A 20,313-nucleotide genomic window follows, 5' to 3' on the forward strand; every position below is an offset into this window, starting at 1 on the left:
CTGTGGCTAAAAATGGTTGATTTTATTGGCGTAGAACCAGTGCGTGAAGTTTGTCATCACCTTTCCTGTGTGTGTCGGATATTCATGTAACGTCTCTAATGATCTCTAGTGTATATTTTGGGTCACATCAGAGTGACAGTGTTTGTCTAGGCATATTGTTCTTTGCAGTCACATCAGTTTTTCTGGCACAGAATCTCATTTTGTGCTTTGCAAATGCCTTTTCTTATTTCTTGCCTGCCATAAGTTACATCTATCTAGGGGCGCTATGCCAACATGTTCACTAGGTAGTCACCAGATATTCACCTACCGGTCCTAGAATGTTGATGCACGTAATTTTTGCTCAGTCTACTTTGTCTATTTATGGTTGGCAGCTGGTGTATTTGCAGAGTATTTTGTTTGGATTTCAGTTTTATTGGGCTTCTGTGAAGCTTGCATTTAACCACGATTAGGTGTGTGTAATATTGCTTGAAATAACATTTTTGTTTGCACTACCTGTAACTTCAACAGACATTGATGTTTTCGGTTGCATTCATGTCAAAAGTGCTTTAATTCAGCAAGTGTTGTCAGGAAATGACTGCACAAGAGACGTGAGGGCTGTACACATGAATGTGCATGCATATATAAGCATATGTAAGAATACGGCAACACTTATAGCATTTCTTTTCACAAAGAAACTCCTCGAACTTCATGGCTTAATTATGTGCTGCATAGTTCTGCCAAATGCATTCCAGCAGATCAGAATTTGGCACCGTTAGTTTAGGTAAGTGTACTAATGACTGCATATTAAAGCAGCATTTCCTGAGACACATTTTACTCAAAATGTGAGCAAAGTGTCATGACTCCCTTTTTGGTTTAAAAACCCTCAAGCTTATTTAATATGTCCACATGTGTACATCTCTCTGAGACTATGCAACCTTTTGTGCCATTAGCAGTTTTTCTGACCGGCTCTGCAGGCCTACAGCTAATTGAAAAGTTCGAGACTAGAGGGCTTTTAAGTAAAATCGGAAAGATATGACTATTCAGTTCCAGCTGATGAGCTCAGTTACCTTTAAAACACTGGGTTCAGTAAAAATCTTTCTCATTGCTGTCTTCTTCTGGGCCAGCCTAATGTATCTGTGGTGCAAAATATCCACCTGACAGTTTGGCAATTTTGGACTGGCCACAGCGCCAAACATTAGGCTATGCAATGACAGAACTTTTTTTTTTTGTCTTGCAGTATATTTTAGAACATTTTAAGCGTTTAAAATTGTAACGGACCTTAAAATTTTGAAAATAATAAAATAATTGCAAAAAGCTTGAATGTTTAGGAATTTAGAACTTCTGTTTTACAATTGTAAGATTGTGATGCCCACTGACCAAAGCTGAGACAGGCTATATAGTGTGTGCAATCCGTGTGCATTCTGACAAGTGTTGGGAGCTGCACTTTTCTTCAAAAAAGCGAGGGACTTTCCTGTTCTGTTTCTGCTGCATGACAAGGAGAGATGGTAATTGCATTTGCAGCTGTAGGAAGACGACTCGCACTCGTACAGCTCTGCGCCAATACATGGCCTCTCAAGCACCTACCTTTGCCATGTCTAAATGTGCGACCTGTGCCTCAAGTATTACTCGCATATAAGCTCTTTAGCATGCCTGTTGATTCCATTTTTGAAACTGTTTCAGCCCATTGTTGTGCATTGTGTAACATTTTCTCCATGTTGCTTGCCGATGCATGCATGTTTGACTTGGTGAGAAAAATGCTGCCGTAAGGCCTCCCCTTGTAATGTGTACCATAGACTAACGCACTTAGTCATAGCGCATGACATTTTTGTGATTCAAATATGAGCTTGTAGGCGATGAACTGCAGTTTATTATGCTTTTCCTTTCGAGTTTTCAGTTTTGCTGCACTGAGGAAAAATTCTAGGACTTGCAAGAAGTGCAACACTAACTGTGAACGCTTTTACATGGCTCTTCTATGGATTTAACAGGAATTTCACGATGAGGTTTGATTGATTTTTTTATGTTGTTCAAGAAGTGACTTGTAGTAAGAAACTGCTATATGTTATGGTTTTCTTTTTTCGGCTCTGATGTCTCAGTTGTGCTTCGTTAAGAACTAAAATGTTAGTATTTGTAAGAGGTGCAAAATTAACCATAAAAGCTTTTATGTCGTGCTGGCAAAAATTTCGTTCTTAGGCTTGCCTTGGCTCACTGCAACAATCTCTTCATTCACCTACTGCAAATGCTTTTGTTGCCTCAACCTCTTTGGGGAAATTTGTGTTTTTAGTTTTGCGTCTTCAATTTTGTTTTTCTTTAGATAATGAAATGATTCTCTGTCTCCCCATACAGCATAGATGACAGCAGCTGGTTTTAATTAAAATAATAGAAAAGCTTTATATGTCATATCTCATTTTTGTTCTCTGATGGTGTGTCTTAATTTTGTGTGGCGGCTGTTTCAATGTTTGCAGCTTTACAATTTACATGCAGTTTAACCTGTAGTGTACACTAGATTTGTGCTACTGCAAGTTCAAATGATTGTGAAAAACTGCAGGAAAGGAAATGTGCTCAGATGACTCTAGTCATGTTAACAGCAAGTAAACTGCATGCATTTTTGCCTTTGGAACAGACCACTTGTGCACTGCATGTAAACAGTCTTCCTAGATGGCGGCACTATCAATCCCCCGCTGTAATTGTGTTAATAAAACGAGACCTTTCCTCTGAATGCTTCTTGGCTTTGTTCTTCTTTTATGGCAATAAGCCATGATTGCAAAGAGATATGCCATAATTAAGTCTATGGACTTGACAATAAGCAGCACTTACACATGGTTTAACAGACCTTTGAATAACTAGTTTCTTCGTAATGTAAGAAACTTATTAATCTTCTAATTTCATTTGAAACGAAAATTATTTTTTGCAATTAAGTGTTAGATGAAAGTTGTTCTTGTATTTTGTGCATTACCTATCGATGTCCATGAACAATGGCCTGCTTAGCTGCCGATGAGGGTGAACTCGGAATGCATTGAAACAGGAAGTATATTGCTCACAATTGTTTGACCAAGCTGCGGCTTCTTTGTTTTATATTCCTAAGGCACCTGTTTGTTTATGCAGTAAATATGGTATTTGGAAACAATCACAGCAAATGTTTATAATTCAATTACTTTGTTTATCCTCAAGGACAGTTATAATTGCGTTAGTGGTGCGCTATACCTTTCGAAGGTAGACAAAATAGCAAAGTGTGCTTTTCCACCACGAGGTTCCGTTTTCTCGTCATGCGATATGTGCAAGCACTGCGCTATGTTGTGCCATATATTCTTACATCGCTGCCGGCTGCCCCCGCAGGACTGGGCAAAAGCCCTAAACGTTGCGCACATGAAGAGAATAAAACTTGCCGCAGCTGCGTGAAATTTGTGACAACTGAAAGCATGTGTACTGGGGAACGGTGAGGATGGCCATGAAAACAAAAACAACTCTTTTAAAGCGTAGCAGGACCAGCTGTGCGCGCAGCAATTGCCACGAAACATTTGAGCAAGGGAGCCGTTTTTGGCACACTTCTGGATTTTACAGGTAAGCACGCGTGTTGTGCCGAGAACGAAACGTCACTCGATCGAGCTAGCTAGGTAACGTGAGTTACTGAAGTTTAGAATGCGGTGACTGAATCTTTAAATTGGCAGAAGCTCAAAACACGATCGATGAAAACTGGCACTATGTCAGAGCGCATACTGTGAGATCTGAATGCAAGGTCATGGTTTACCATGGGTAGAGAAGTACAGTGAACTGCATGCACCACACGGTACCATATCCATGAGCACGGAGCGAGAGTCAAGTATAGCAGACGACGCGCGTTTTGTACGTGGAGTATGGACAATATAAATATGTGTTTTGTTTTTGTATCGGGCGGTGGTAACTTATCTAACCAGTGCTACGAGGATGTTTTTACTTTAAGAAAACAGGTGTTCAACATGTTCTGGTTTCGGAAGTGCACAGAACCAATAAATAAAAAAAAAAATGATACAAGTTTAGAACGTGCAAAACTTTATACGTAACATAGAGAGTAAAGGAGGCAATATATAAGCTACTTTCGTCATGGGTTTAATTTAAGGGCTTGATTAAAAAAAGAATGGCAGAAGTTTTAAACAATAATACATCGCAGAATGTGGAAATTTCCATCATCATCATTGATTACTCTAAAAACTTCCGGTTTGTTGCTCGCCTGCGTAAAGAGGTAAAGATCCATCCGCAGCCGATTTCCGCTGGATGGGTCAACTGATCAAATGTAAGTTTGCGTTCCGTTTTGCGCTTGAATTTCTCCGCATATGCGTACGGGCACACGATCGCGAACCTCTCGGCTGCTTCAACTTGCCCCTGAAGCACCATCGTGCTTTGTCGGACGCTTGTCAGCCGCTGCTCGAGTCATCCGCGCAGGTGACGTTTGCTGTTTCGGCTAGGCCTATCGGCGACAGGGGCCCCTTTAAAGACCTCTCTCTCGCGAGCCTTGCATAGCTTAAACACGGTCCTTCGTCCACTGACAGTCGCTGCTTTGCTTCGCTTCGCAAGGGTCGGCGCGAAACAAAATTATAATCTGTAGCGATTGAACGGGGCTGGTTTATCCAAACGCCGCCACCGTTTTGGGCCCGCTCGGTAACAGCAGTAGTGCTGTAGTTAGCCGACACTCCTCGAGTCCCGTTTTACTGATTGTTTGTTTTTCTCTTCGTTTCGCTCCGCGTAGAAGGGCAACAACAACGGCTAGCAGAAGGCGTCTTATGCAAGGCCGTGTGTCTTCCCAAGCACTTCAATGACGTAGCGGGCCTTGTGACTCCCTGCCTGAGAAGAAAAGAAAAATGTACAGGGAGAGATGCAGACTTCCTAGAAGCGCGCGTATGGTCGATCCGCCGCCGCCTCTGCTCCTAGCGTGCTTCGTTCAACAAGCCGACGAGTCAACCACCCCGTCCGTGCGAGCGGCGGAGCTAATTGGAAGTGGTGTAGGCGGGTGACGGCCAGGGACCGACGTCCTTTCGTGGGATGAAGCCAAGTCGTGTCTTTTCCCCACCCCGTAGCCGCCGGCGAACGCATACGTCGAACAGGTGCTGCTTGTAAAGGAACGTGAAAAACCGATAACTCCTCCTCGCTGGCTATTTTACTTTCCTCTTGTCGTTCATCGGTTCGACGCTGGCCGCAAAATCGTCGTGACTTCACTTCTTCCGCGTCTTATCTTCCCTGTACGGCGACTTCGTTTCGTTTATAGCTTTTGAAAGGCCTATTTCTCTGTCGCAGAAAACTCGCGCTTTTGTTTTCATTCCCCTCTGGTTTAGTTAGCATGCAACCCGAGGACGGTCTTTGACGTCGCACGAACGATTCGTGGGTGCGGTGGAATGCTCACATTGATGCTCGCCGACTGGTTGACGCAAACGGCGGGAGGATCCTGCTTCGTAAGCAGGAAAATATGACAAGTCGCGCGAAGATTTTGTGGGAAAACGGGCAATGTTTTTCACGACGAAGCGAGCAGACTGGATCAGACTCTTGCAATCGCAGCTCTTATAGAGTCTCCGAGAGAAAAAAAAAAAAAAAAAAAAGTACTTGCTGAGTTATTTACGCGCTGCTTTTTTCCTTTTTTTTTTTTCTTCTTCTTCTCTCTTAAGGGTGTGTGCGCGAACCGCAAGTAACGCGCGTTTGCTTACGACGTTGGCTTGGTGATGCGCGCGAGTGGTTCGATATCGAACTGATTCGCCGGTGCTGATGGTTTGCCTTGGAGTACCACTCGTAACGTCTGAAAACAAAGGCTTCGCAGCCTCGTACGAGCAAAGGAACAGGCAAAATAAAAGAAAAAAAAAAGCCTCTGAGGTCGTCATCAGCTCAGCGCCGGGATGGTTATATCGTCTGCTCCAACCCTGGCTAGTTTCGGCGGCTCTGTCGCACTGCGCTTTCACGTGGCATCCTGTTTCCTCGCCTCTTTTTGTTATCTACCCTTCACCCATTTACGTAGCACGCTGTTTATCTCGGCATTACCTCAATTAGGCGCTGCTGCGCTATTTTGGTGGGGTATCGGCGGTCACCTAATTGGATTCCGCAGTCACCGGAGCGCGCGCTTATCTGAGCGAATAAAATGGAAGAACGACTGCGGCCGCACATACTTGAAGGGTTGTTGCGTTAGTCAGTCACCACAGAGGTATCGAGGCTCGATGACGTCTGTCTTTTTTTACTTTTGTGTACTACGTACGTCGGCGTTGGCGCTATGTACAGGCGGACGTGTCGTAGCAGACGACAAAAAAAAAAAAAAAAAAAAAAAAGAAAAAAAGCTGACGCAGACGACGCGCCGGGAGGTCGTTATGTCGCACCCAGTTGTTCCCTTAGCGGCTGTTTATTTGATTTAATTCTGCGTTCGTCTTTTTTTTTTTTTTTTTTTTTTTGAGCGGAAGCGCACTCTAGTGCATTTCGCCGTTTGTCGCCTCGTTGTCGATAGCTGCGCTCTTTGAAGTCCCTGGTGAATTGTTGCACGGTCATTTGCCCCTGTCGATGTGACTTAGCTCGTGGACCGACTCGCTGTATGTAGCAGTCATCTGTTTATTTCTAAAATGCAGGCTTATGGCTTTTCTCTCAAAAGACGTTAGGTTGTGCTAGGCTTTGGGTGTGGTGTCAACTGTGTCGAAACATCCACAACTCGGCTGCATAGGCAGACTTGTGCTTTTGCAGCTGATAGGGTCTTGACACTTGTTTCACAGCTCCTATCTCCCTGAGCATGCTTTTCCGGGCGTTTGGGGTTTGGAGAGCCAAGCCGGTTGACCTGCCTGTATATCTGGCCAGCACTAGTGTTCTTTTTATGCAAAGTTTGCACTTCCAAGGGTAACTGCTTTTTTGTACTGGGTGGCTTTGTATCGAATTTGGTTGTAACTTCTTTCCAGTGAAGCAGTCTGCTTAGTGTGCTGTGTGCTAGCGGTCACTCTTGCGCTGTGGAAGAATTTGTGCTGTTTTGATTAGGGCTGCTACCTCAATTCAGTCACTGGGTGTTTTGGAAGCAAATCTTATGTGGAAGCAGTTGATGCATATATGCAACAAGGAATATGGCCTTTTCTAGGGCACACTCCCCACATGCATGAATATGTGCTATGTTCAGCTGTTGATGTGTATTTGAAGTGATTACTATCCATCTCTATTGCACCTCTTTTCAAATTTTGCTTTAAATTAAGAGTAAAGTCTTCAAAAAGCTCCTGTGTGCCTCCAAGATTGCACGACGATTGAAAGTCCAGTTGTCGCATCCTTCTTTGGCGTACATTATGAAAGCAGTGCGTAGACCAAAATCGTAGTGTCCCTCATGTTACAGGCAACACATTCATATAAAGCTGTATTACCTTCACGACAGAGTGGTACTGACCATCATATTGAACATTAGTAATAATGTTCAGTGTGAGTATACCAGACCATGGTTTCTTGGTGAATTTTTAGTTTTCTGAATGCAGTTCTTATTCAGCCCACCTTTTTGGTAACTTCGTGCAGGTTGTTTTCTGCCAGGATACCACCGCGCCGTGTGTCGCTGACGCTGCTGCAGTTGCCCCCGTGCCGCCCAGTCATAGTCGCGTGACATGCTGTCCCTGCCGTACAGTTGACGGCGACCCTCACCCCCTTCTCTTCATTGACCTTCCCTTCTCGCCGGTCAAAATTTTCAAAAGCGCTCAGTGACGGCACCTTTGCACCACCCAAGCTCAAGCAACCTGCCTGTGAACTCCTCCAAAATTTCTGTAACTGTCTCACTCGAGCAAAGTGCTGCTGCATACGGCGACCACGGCAGCATCATCTGCTCCAAGGCAAGGGGACATCTGCCTAGGGTGCTACCTCATGGTCGGCCAGATTTGAAGAGAAGGTAAATGCAAAGGATTGAGTTGCAATACATTTCATGGTGCTTGGCACTTACTCTCTGTACATACCTTTCTCCCTGTATAGCGGACAAGAACGTCGTTACCTGCCATCTTCAGACGTAGAAACGCGTGCCCATTGTTTCTCACGTGTGCCATATGTTGACTCTCGTCCAAGCTCATCTGATCATTCACTCCAGAGAACGTCGAGGAAAGTGCGTCCGCCCCCTGCTGGACTTGCCGTCTTCTAGGCCGCTTTGCTAGCTTAAGTGTGCTGAACTGTCCTTCTTTCGCTGCCATCTGCACTTGAGGCCGTGATCAGAAATAAGGCCAGCTGACCAATTGACGTATTGTGCTTAACTGCGGTAAACCATCGTCTTGAAGACTCGTCTGATAGTGTGCGCCATCTGCAAGCGTGCATTGTCTGGTGGACAGTCTTGTGGTGGTAGTGTGTGTGCCCATTATCGCCTTCAGCCCAGTGAGCAGCTGTGTTCGACCAGTCTCGTCAGGTCTTCAACTGTGCCTCTTTCGTCCTCATGATGAACGTCCACGGCCTCAGACGCAACGTCAAGAATGTGGTGCGGAACTACTCTGACGCGCAGGTGAAGGTCCGTGAGGCGACCTCCAACGACCCCTGGGGGCCGCCCTCGACCCTGATGGGCGAGATTGCTGACCTCTCGTACAATGTTGTGGCCTTCACCGAGATCATGCAGATGATCTGGAAGCGGCTCAATGACCACGGCAAGAACTGGCGACATGTCTACAAGGCGCTCGTCCTGCTGGAGTACCTCATCAAGACTGGCTCTGAAAAGGTAAGCTTTGGGTGCATAAACTCACTTACTTCATCAGAGCTTGGATGCATATTCCAGTAATTATTTTCTGCTGCTTGCAATAATGAGGGGGCTTTGATCTACTAAACCTTGTGACTGCTTGCTATTAAGTGGGGGGGATGCTTTATAGATTTTGTTCACCTGCAGTTAGGGCAGCAAAGTAGCTTACAGCATTAACATATTCCGGCGGCATGAAAAGCTAACGTGGTATGCTAGGGCATTCTAGCTGCATTTATATGGAGCTCGATTTGGGGAACAGTAAAAAGTTGTTTTCATTGAGGTCTTATTTACTGCTCTTTTATTTTTATTCTTTGTTTGGGCCATGCCTTCTTGTTCTATCCTGGGCACACTGGTGTACAGATAAATTTCAAGATTGCAGTTTTTTTTTTTGTGCCACCTATGCAATGACAGGAGTGATTGTGTTGTGTGTTGGCTTTTGACATGCAGTTTTACCTAGTGCTGCAAGTGATGGATGGCTGTTGTACTGGGAATGATGGTATGCATTAGAACTTAATTCTTGCAAGCTCTTCATTGGTTCATCATCACTAACAGCAGCAGTCCACTGCATGAGAAGCGGGCCTTGCCCGTGTCCTCCTAATCAACTTGGCCCAGGGTCAGATGCATTCACTTCATCCCTGCGGCCTTCCTAATCTCATTCACCTACTTCGCTTCATTGCCTTCATTACCCAAAGTTACCGTCAGTTACCATCATTCATTACCACCAGTTATCTTCCCATTGCATTACATGCTCGGTCTGTGCCTTTTTGCTCTTCATGATTTTAGTGAGGATATCATTAAGTCGTGTTTGCTAGTCTGCTTTCTCTCTTCTTTTCTCCTAACTTGTAGTTGTTCCTATTCTTGTATTGGTTGTATGTGTACAAATGTTGTGAAGGTGACAAAGGTATACCTCGCTTGATACGTATGAAGGTGGGAGCCTTAGCACATGAAAGTTGATCATTGCTCTTCAACTAGGCGGCAGGTATTCTGCAGCTGGAACCGGGTGGAAGTGCTGCTCCATTCTGCTCCAAACTACTTTTCCTGCTCCATCTTGCTCCAAAACTTCTCCAAACCATGTGCCTCGATGTTCTGCCATCAAATTTAGCAGAAAACGAATTTTTGCTGCACAAGGGGTTATTAATAATATTTTCTCCAAAAATGTGATCCTGTGCAATTTGATTAAGTGACAGTGAGAAGCACATGGGCTAATGGCATGATTCGAACTCCGTGTGCACACACTGTAGGGACCGCTTTAATCTAAACGAAGGCAGCACAATGGTGGCAGTTATAATACACGTCGCACTGAGCTTAATCCTTTTAAAACTTTCATAAATTAGAAAAGCATAGAGCATAACAAGTTTGCTAGTAAGTTTAAAAAAAGGCACAACAAACGATGGGAGGGAAATATTTACGAAAAATATTTTGTGCACTTGACATAGCACCTTCTCTAAGCATTTTGAATTGCTGTGGTAAGAGAAGTGAGTGAAGCAGTCATGGAGGGTACCTCGAGCCGTTAGGACAGTTGTCCGACAGCACAGAACAACTCGAGTTGCTCTAAGGGTTCAATTGTGAAAACGAGCAGGTACTTTGCCATCACGCCTTTTGGTTAGTTCCAAGCATGTTAAGCCTATGTCAGATAGAAGTGTTCTTGAAGTATAAGGGGGTGTGACACCACAAAGGTGCCATTCACAAGATGTATTCTCGAGATTGTTGGAAAGCCATACAGGATCTATTGCCAACGTGTTTAAATTAAGGAAGTGCCAGTGTTGCTTAGGTGAAAAGCAGGAGCCACTGGCAGAAGGCTATAAAGCAAAAGTCTGGAGAAGGAAAAGGCTACCCTTGGGTGCAGTCTATCCTTCCTGAAGGTATTACTGACCAGTGCCCTGGAATATTTCAGCATAGGCTTATGATCAAGAAAGGATATGCACAAAAAGAGTGGAAATATGCTGGTCATTGATGTGAAGTCCAGTAATCAGACTTAGTTGAGTTATTACGTGTAGAAGCAAGCATTTGGTTTGCTGCTAGTCCTTTCCAAATTGTTCTACAGGTCAGATGTTATATTTTAAATACCTGTACATGTTTTGGCTGTTTGTCTTGCCTTGTCAGAGATGCAGATGCAGTCAGCAAAGCATTGAGCGTTTAAATAGGAAGGCATCAAATTGGGTATTTTTGTATGTCGGAAACAAAAATTTGTAATTATTGAAAGTGTTTGACCCTAGAAACATGCTCCAAAACATGATTTGAATGCTCCAATCTCATTTTATTAGTCCAAAGCTGCTCCAAAATGCTAGAATCTGCTTCCACCCTTGTGGAATGATGAAAAAGAGGTTCTCTCTCTCTTTCTCTCTCTAAAAAAAAAAAAAAGCACTGGCATTTTTACAATTGAGTTGTGACACTTGTGAGCAGGCTTTTTTATCCTATCTCTGATTTCATTGGTAAGGGAACAGTTTGTTGCACATATTCAAGCACTCTCTGAAACTGTGAAGGATGCAGGGACTGAAAGCTGTTGTAGTCTTGTCTTCAGTGGCCATGTGTGACCGTGGGCAGAGGCAGTCTGGGTGGTGCCAGAACTTAATAACACCGTGAAGCCACGTTTAAGGTAGAGGTTACTCATGTGTGCTACATGAGTATCTTGGCATATTCGTTAGGGCTGTAATTTGCACTGCCTACAAGTAGTAAGAAGGGCCTTTGTCAAGGTTCTGATACTTTGTGTCGAAAGCGTCATCTGAGAGAGCGTGCTGCTGTTACTGCTACTGTCAAATGCTGTTACTCCACAATTTGCAAACGAAACAAAAGAAATTATGCAAATGGCTCTGCAGGCTTTCTCGCTGCCATTTATTTAGACTTTCTTGCTCGCAGCTGATGTCTTGGGTCTACTTTGATATCACACTTTAAGCTTCTGCACTTCGTTGCAAACAGTTTGCTGAAAGAGCAGGTGAGGGGCGTACTATAAATCGTGCACATAAAACAAATTGTGAGCTAGAAATTGTGCATAAGCAAAGAAAAATGAGAAAAGCAGTGCCCGATTTTTTATGGTTGGGCCGAATGCGAATTAGATGCGCTAGCAATTAGGTTTTTGCTTCAGTTTTGGTTCATTTACATACTTATTAAAACGCCTATGAGATCGCTATTAAAAAACCTATGAGATCGCTGCGGCACCCGCATTGGTGGAATGCGTAAGCATTCTTTGAGGGAAGGAAGAAGGGACACTGGAAGAAGAGGCTTTTGGTTTGTGACCTTACCACTGTGAGGTAACACCCTATGGAAGTTGGGTCCCACATGACTTCCTTTGGGTGTCGAAATTACCCTCCTAGGCTATTTCGCTGTCTGATTGTGACATAATTGTAACTAATTACTCTGCATGCACCAAATGTTTTTCCCTAGTGACATTTTTTCATTCTCTGTCTAGTGCAACCATTTGTTTTCTTATAACTCGCTTCATTAGAACGTAATTCTGCTAACACACTTCTGGTGACACAACCTTTCAAACATACCAGATGTTTGACTTAATTGGCTCTAATTAACACCTGATTGACCTAATTGACTCTAATTAATTAACTAATTAGTCTGCATGCACCAAATGTTTTCCCCCAGCTAAATTTTTTCATCCTTTATTTAATGCAACCATTTGTCTTCTTATCACTCGTTTTGTTGGAACATATGCTGCCGACGAACTTCTGATGACAGGACATACCGGACATATAATTGACTTAATTGGCTCTAATTAATGAAATAGTATGCGTGCACCAAATTTTTGCCCAGCGAGATTTTTCATCCTCTACCTAGTGCAACTATTCGTTTTCTTATCACTCATTTTGTTGAACATAATCCTGCCACTGCTGACAGGACAAACACGACTTCTGATTAACATAATTGACTCTAAATAATTAAGTAATTACTGTGCATGCACCTTTATTTCTCCCCAGCGAGATTTTTTCATCCTCCATATATTGCAACCATTCGTTTTCTTATCATTCATTTCGTTGGAACAAGCCGTAAATGAAGGGGAAATAAGGGTGCTCGTTATATTACATGAAGGAAAGAAGCCAACAGTCGGCGACGCCAAGGAAAGCATTGGGGATTGTACTTTGTCTTTTTTTTTAATTTTTACTTCGGTAATCACATAAATTAGTTATGTAATCTGTTTAGGGGAAAAATAAACACAAAGTAGAAGGGAAAAAGTGCCGATGGTGGGAACCAAACCCACGACCTCCAAATATCACGTCCGGTGCTCTTTCAACTGAGTTACATCGGCTGCTATCCCCCCTGCTACTTTCTTGGGTATTAATGTTGTCTATATACGAACCTTGAGTGTTCACCAGCGCCACCCTCAACCATAGCGGTGGACGGGGAACGTCCTGTGTTATCCTACACTATATTACATGAAGGAAAGAAGCCAACAGTCGGCGACGCCAAGGAAAGCATCGGGGATTGTACTTAGTCTTTTTTTTTAATTTTTACTTATGTAATCACATAAATTAGTGGAAAGATAAATAAACGTAATCCTGCCGTTAAACTTCTGGAGACGCGACCTTGAAAACATACCCACTTGATGCTTACGCATTATTTAGCATGAAGTCACAATCTATAGCATTATGTGAAAGACTGGACATAGCTATGAAGCCCTGCTAACCAAGCAGTATGAATGTGCCTGTATGGCTTAGGAGTAGCACACTGACTGTGGATCTAAGGGCGAGTTTGATGCCAGTCTCAAAAGTGCTATCCAAATTGGCGTTTTCTGCCAATTCTGCTGTGACGTGGTTTTATGACATCAGACAGGCCACCATTCAGTCAGTGTCCGGCCATGTAGCTTGTTAACTGCCTCCAGCCAGAGGCATGTGCTTGAGGAAGGCTGGTTTGACTAACAGAAAAACATGAAATGTGGGAGGAGGGGTCTCAGGATTAGCGAACTGAAGAGAGGTGGGTTTTGGTTGTGACGTGGCATTGTGATGATGTGAGCTTGAATGCGTGGTCTTGAGGAAGTAACTTGGAGGGGCTAGGTGGATTGACACGGCTTTCGTAACAGTGCAAAGTGGTGAGATGGTGAGAAGGACAAGGACGGCAGGTGACAGCATTGCTCTTTGTTGTCATGTCTCCTCATTGTCTTGTCACTGCATGCTGTTATGAAAGTCTGCTGGCCAGGGGGTCGGAAGGATCTTTCAGAGGTTTGCTGCTTTGTCGGATGAAGACTGAGCCAATAAGGGGTAGGTGAAGGCAGGGGGCAGGGTGGTAGGGAGCTTGGGACTTCTAACCTCCAATTCCAGTTGGCTACCATGCACTGTGCTCCTCACCCTTTTTCGCTCTGTTTCGCTTAGCCTTTCAATAAATTGCATGGTGATGCCCCTTTCACTGTGCCTTAGGTTTGCTGGTATGTATAGCTGCATTTCATTGAACTCAAACAAATTTGTGAACTGTAGAACTCCCAATATGTAACTGTATCTGCAATGGTTGCTGATTATTAAAGGGTGCTTGGCAGTTCGTAGCTGCATTTTGATGCAGCTAAAACACAAATGGCGTCCATGCATTGTGCAGTGTCAATGCATGTTGAAGATACCCAGGTGGTCTAAATTTTTCGAAGTCCCTACTTAAGTATCCCTCATACCAGTGTGTTAGTCTTTTTTTATTTATTTGAACATGAAATTCACCGTGCTGGACTACCTGTGAAGCATGGATTATAAGAGTAGATGAATGAATATTTCGTTAAAGGCCCTGAAGTGTGCAGAACTGGAAATGTAGGCTGTGAAGGGTCAGAGAAGGTAGTGTTTTGCTTCCTTAAAAAAGAAGAATTTCAGGTGTGATGTTCAGTTCACAAATATAGAACAGACTGCTTTAATATAACTGCTTTGACAACATATTGCACCTTAAACTTCCCTGGAAGTTTCATGTAGGAGCTATACTGGCCACTGTGGGAGCTGCCAACAATGACTGTATTAGCCATAGGCCCATTCTGATGCCTTTAAAGGTTTTACACTTGTGAAAAGTATATGCAGTGCTGTTCAGATGTTTCCAAGCCCTGTGCCAATTATTGGATATTGGTATTTGACTAAGGGTGGCTGCAACTGTTCACCAAAGTGACTAGGCTTGTAACTTTAAGCTCTGTGTCCATACCAGGAACCTTAGCCACAAGCACAGCAGAACAGGCAGTGCAGTTGGAAAAAGACATGTGTTTCATCTTAAAGCAGAGACTTGCGTTGTGTTGGGTCACAGTCCTTCAGCGCTCTTTCTTGTGGCGCATATGCAACTGAGGCTATCATGTGCCAACCACAAGGTTAAAAAAATGCACAGAAATGCAGCTTTACTGAAGATGTAACACAAAACACACATGGTTGGGTGGGCCGTTCATAGCAAATCAAATCAAATTTATTCTCAACATTAGTTCAATGTTGATGGCTTCCCAGGCAAAACGCTGTGGACACAGCTTGACTAGGCCAGGGAGCCTGTTTTTGCAGCAGTCTTCTCACATACGCAGTACAATAGTTCAAATGCAAGTGAAAATCACAATATAATACATTAGCTCCATTCAACATAGTAATTACGCTACAAAAGCAAGAAATGAGAAGTACATAACAAAAACTGCTTTGCAAAGAAACGGTTGTCTCAAGAAATAGCAAGGTGAATAGGCTGAAAAAATAACACGTGCACTTTGCATAGTGATTAACAGAATTTACACGACAAGATAAAACTAAGGACTAAGAAAACTGCCTAGTAACAGATATGTCACGCAATGCTGTGGAGTTACACCCCTTGAACCAGTAACCAGTAAAATGTGTTCCCAGCTTATTTAGAAGAAATGGTGCATTTCAGGTTAATGTTTGCAGAAGATAATTTGCTTGCGGCTGTGGCGCGAACCAGTCCTCTAATGATCTGGTTGAATATATGCTAGTTGAATATATATATATACGAACACAACTCCCTGTTCTGTCATGCTTGTTTTCGGTTTGCCTCTTGCAGCGCTGCATTTCTGAGCTGGAAAATTATTACAAACCACGCAGATTGTTTCATTGAATTTGTGATAATGTTATTGCTGCCTGTGTCCTGGCCCTATGTCTAGTCTTGTGTTACCAGTTGTAGCATATAATCTTATCGTAGATAGGGGAGGGGGGGAGGTGCTGCATCGTCTGTTGTAGGCATTGTACTACGTAATGTTGTTGTATCGCACTCTTCCCTGTTTTTATGTTGGCTGCAACATTTTTACTGCGTGCTTTCCTTATAAATGTCAGCTCAGAGCCTGGTATTAACCAGTATTACATGTGTCGGGCGTCAAGGAACTAAGCAGGGGAGCTCTAGGGCATGGAAGGAGTCTCTGGTGTTTTTTAATTTATTTTATTTAGCAATACTGCTTGGGCCAATACGTTGGCCCAAGCAGGAGGGGCATTTCACAAACAAAAAGACAGTACAGAAAAGCATACATAATATAACATGAAATGAACATAATATAGAAAAGTCAGAAAATTGGGTAGCCTTGGCAGGTTAAAGTTCTAATTTGGCTGCTGATGTGTTGATTCATTAGTGTTTGCAGGGTGGTTCCAGTCGCTCCACTACCGCTGTATTCTTAGTTTTTTGGTCAGTTCTTTATGAAAGGAAACGTTTGCTCTTTTTGTTCTTGAAGCTCAGTTGTAGGTACTAGTTGTGACCAGGGTCGATGGGCTAGGTAAGATGTTATTGGGCATATTCCTTCTTTTTTCTTTTGCTGGTTTTTGGATGCTTTGATTGACTACATGTAGTTTATGTATCACTGTCAACGGTACTTGTATTTCATCACTCCTGTTATCTTAGGGTAGGGCCTCGCTCTCATTTGAAGAGTAGACGTGTTAGCCAGCCTGATGCATTCCTTTTCGTGCTGCATCAGTAGCAGTAATCATTATATCGACGCCAAATTTTGGCTGCATGAATTTTTTATTGTTAATGATGTGCAAGACATTATTACTGTACATTGATCACACTGTGGTATTCACCTGTGACTGCTTAATAATTTATAATTCAATTTTTTGATATCATAGCCGTCCCACGACTGTTGAAACCAAAACCGAGACAGGTGAGAAAACAAATTAAATTATAAATTATTTTGGGCTCTTAGGTGAATGCCATGTGGTGGTCTGTGTATAGTAATATTTCTGCATCACTACAAAGAGTAACACAGGCAATTAAAAATTGGGTTATATACTCCTTTAACGAGAAACATCCAGATCATTGGATATGGACAATGTGTTTTTTTCTGCCTCTGCTTCTTTTCTGTAGCTTCTCTGGGATATGTTTATAAAGGTGTGTGTGCAATTTGTGTAGTACAGGCCTGTCGTCTTTGTATATGTAGTAGTGGAGGCCATGTGCTCTTAAATAGGCTGCTCGTTTTGCTGGGTTGACTGAACTACTTTAGAAAGCTGCCGGCGTACAGATCTGCAACCTCCTACACATGGCCGCTAATTAGGGCCATTGCTTGTAGTTAAATGTAGAATACTTGCCATGTCACACCCTGCTAGCAGGCATTCCATTTTTTGACATGTTTTGCAAGGCAAACAAACAAACAAAAAAACAATACTTTTTTTTTTTTTTTTTTTTTTTTTTTTTTACGAAGACTGTTGCTTTCAGTGAGGAGTAGCAAGCATTTACCGTTGGCTGGATGGTTGAAAGTGTGACAGTTCATTGGGAGTATTTCATAGGGTGCTGTCAGAACTGTGTCAGGTGCGTTTTAGATGCATTTTTTGATGGCATTCCTGTGGTTTCTTAAGTGGTGTGAACATAGGTGAGCATCAGAGTGATAGCCTGGCAGTTTTAGTATAGGCGTAACCCCCCCTTCCCCCCCCGCTTAGAGAAATTGGTCACTCGTTTTTTGTACCCCTTAAGCCTGGGTTTGTTTTTGGCATACAAGTACATACAATATGATATATGTTCTTGCAACAGTCTTCGAACTTAAATTGGTTGACAACTGGCCTATTAAATCTTGTTGGGTCCGTAAGACGCTTCGCATCCAACAAGCAAAGGAGCTCGCTGAAGATTAATAGCCCATTGATTGCTGGAACAGTATTCAGTTTGACAGAAGGAGTTGAGATGCTGTATTAGCTTGCAATTTGCCTCTGTCATCATTGAAGGAACTGTGTTAAGGAAAAAAAAAAAAGAAGCATGGGGACATTAGTTTCTGTGGCAGTGTAATTATCACTAACTTTAAAGAAATATTATTTTGACATGTAACTTTTGATGTATGTGTGTTGGTATGGTTGATATCCAGCTGCTTTTAAAGTACACTGATTCTTCCAGCGCTTCTATCTTGGTGATGGGCTGCCGTTATTTTGCGTTAAAATGTGTGTGGTGTCTCACATCGCCCGTGCGTCTTCTCTGCAGGTGGGCCAGCAGTGTAAGGAGAACATCTTTGCAATCCAGACGCTGAAGGACTTCCAGCACACGGAAGACAACAAGGACCAGGGGGTGAACGTGCGCGAAAAGTCCAAGCAGCTGGTGGCGCTGCTCAAGGATGACGAGCGGTTGCGTGCCGAGCGCACCCGCGCCCTCAAGGCCAAGGAGCGCTTCGCCCAGGCCACCGCCCGCACGGGCTCTGAGGCCCTGTCCAGGGTACTGACTTGCGAAATTTATTTAAGGCGCCTGAATCTCCTATGCTGGCAGGTGGCACTGAGGCATCTTGCTGACTTTTCTTTTTTGTATTGCATTTCAGTATGGCAGCACCAGTCGGCGAGACTCATACAACTCTGATGCCACATCACCCAGAGGTGAGGACTCCTCTTATTGGGATTAGTCTACTGTCAGCAGCATATGAAATGGACACGACAGTCGTAACACGAATAGCACAATGAAATGACCTTAGCTGTGAGAAGCTTAAGAATAGAATATGTGAATCATGACGTGGAATTCGCCTGCAACAGCTGAATAATTTACAATAAACTTTTTTCCCGTGCAGTTTTCGTTTTGGTTTGTTTGAATAACTGCTGTGATGTTATGGACACTCTTTGGTCATGTGACACATGAAAAAATTTTATACCGTATCTACTCTATTCTAAGCCACCATGGTCGTGGTGCCGAAAGGGAGGGGGGGAGGGGGTGGTGCTTATATTCTAGAAATTTAAAATTGCTCCCCCTCCCCCTTTTCTCTGTTTAGTGTCGATATTATGATGAGACGGGTGCAAGAAATATTTCATTTGGCAAACATCTTGAGCAAACGTGATTACAGTTCGCTTGAAGTTCAAGTTGTGGTAGCCCTCTACTAACCTGTTCAGACTTCATTACAGCTTTGGGACGTTAAACCCCTCAAAACTAAACCAGACTTCATTACGACTGCCAAAAAGCTTACACCAAACAAAGCAAAGCGGGCTTGCAATGCCTGCAAAACCATCCGAGCTCTGCCGAATGGCCACCAATTGCAGCTCCACATGACAACACACTGATAGAGTTATCAGGGTTGCATTCGGCTGGCTTTTGGCATTTTGTGCTGCCAGCAGTCTTGTAGTGTCGGAACACAGCAGCACAGGAAGCTGGAGATAGTGCCGCAGATGCTGCACTGTCTCGGGAGTCCGACGGTTGGCAACTAAGTGAGCAGGTTTACTTGGCGGCCCTGTCTGCGCAATGTTCTTCATAAAAAAAAAGGAGGGTGATTAGATTTGCATGCAAACTTTTTTTTCAAGCTTTCTTTTCGCAAAATTGTCAAAATTGTTGGGGCGGTGTGTTTAGAATCGCAAAAGTAGGGTAATTTCTGTTCATTGATTTTTCGTTAATATAAAGTTTGGGTTGGTTTGCAAATTCAAATGAGCAAAGTAGCGACTGTGTTGCAGTTTTTGTACGCCTTATGTGACCTCTGCACAGCAATGGGTGGCACCAGAGTCATTGTTTGGCAGTTGAAAATGAACCGAAACTGCTTAGGAAAAAAAAGTTAGCTGTGGTTCAGCTTGTGGTTAAACCTGGAGTTACGAGAGAACAGTTTGCATGGCTACGCTAAGGTTCAACTTGAAAGTAAAGACATGACTTTTGCACTTAGTAGTTTACGCTATGGTTTCATATTTATTTATGCCATAGGGGAATCACTTCACGTATGACCACCCCTTGCCTCTCATTGTTGGTCATTCTCATTCGGGTGTAGTAGACTTCTAGTGGTATGACATCATCTCTACGTCGAACTCCGGGGCACACCGCCATCACAACTTTCGAACAAACCTTCTCTCCTAGCAACTCGAGGCCTCTGCAGGACAGATGTGTCTTCCAGAAATCTCTGATGAACTAGCCCCAACCACTTTATACCATACAAGCTTTGTATCGTCATGACTAATGTCTCCGATACTCTTATGAGCTGTGGTGTAGAAGCTGGGTAACCAGCAGTAGTTAGGAGGGGCAGCATGGACAACAAGAAAAATGGGAACCTAATTGAGGTTGGAGAAACAAAATAAATGAAAAAAAAAGGGGGGGGGAGGGGGTAGGGGTTTAACCCTCATGGTTATAATGAGTGAAAGCATCTCTGCGGTGGCTCAGTGTTTAAGGCACTCGGCTACTGAACCTGAATTCCTGGGTTTGAACCTCGACGGGTTCGAATGCACTCTGCTCCGATCGCTTTTCATTCTTGTTGTGTCTATGTGAAAGCACTACACACAAGAATTCAAAGATTAGATGATTTTGCTAGGCTCTGTACCTCTGGATTAGAGGAGGAGGGGGCCTACTGAAGCGTGTGCATGGCT

At 43.4% G+C, this 20,313-nt stretch overlaps 1 protein-coding gene across 4 annotated transcripts in view; it reads left to right on the plus strand.

Moving 5' to 3' along the window:
• Positions 1 to 4,166: 4,166 nt before the first annotated feature.
• Positions 4,167 to 20,313, plus strand: part of lqf (epsin homolog lqf) — a 36,019-nt gene continuing 19,872 nt past the window's right edge. For 2 of the 4 annotated variants that reach the window (XM_084604758.1, XM_084604761.1), the window contains exons 1-5: positions 4,167 to 4,246; positions 7,462 to 7,825; positions 7,906 to 8,629; positions 17,981 to 18,208; positions 18,309 to 18,363. In XM_084604758.1, the coding sequence (XP_084460884.1) occupies positions 8,354 to 8,629; positions 17,981 to 18,208; positions 18,309 to 18,363 (559 nt within the window). In that variant the 5' untranslated portion in view covers positions 4,167 to 4,246; positions 7,462 to 7,825; positions 7,906 to 8,353. The other 2 variants (XM_084604759.1, XM_084604760.1) reach the window with 2 other exon arrangements.

This window comes from Amblyomma maculatum, chromosome 5 (genome assembly GCF_055883805.1).
Source record: "Amblyomma maculatum isolate TAMU_Amacu chromosome 5, ASM5588380v1, whole genome shotgun sequence".
Taxonomy (NCBI): Eukaryota; Metazoa; Arthropoda; class Arachnida; order Ixodida; family Ixodidae; genus Amblyomma; species Amblyomma maculatum.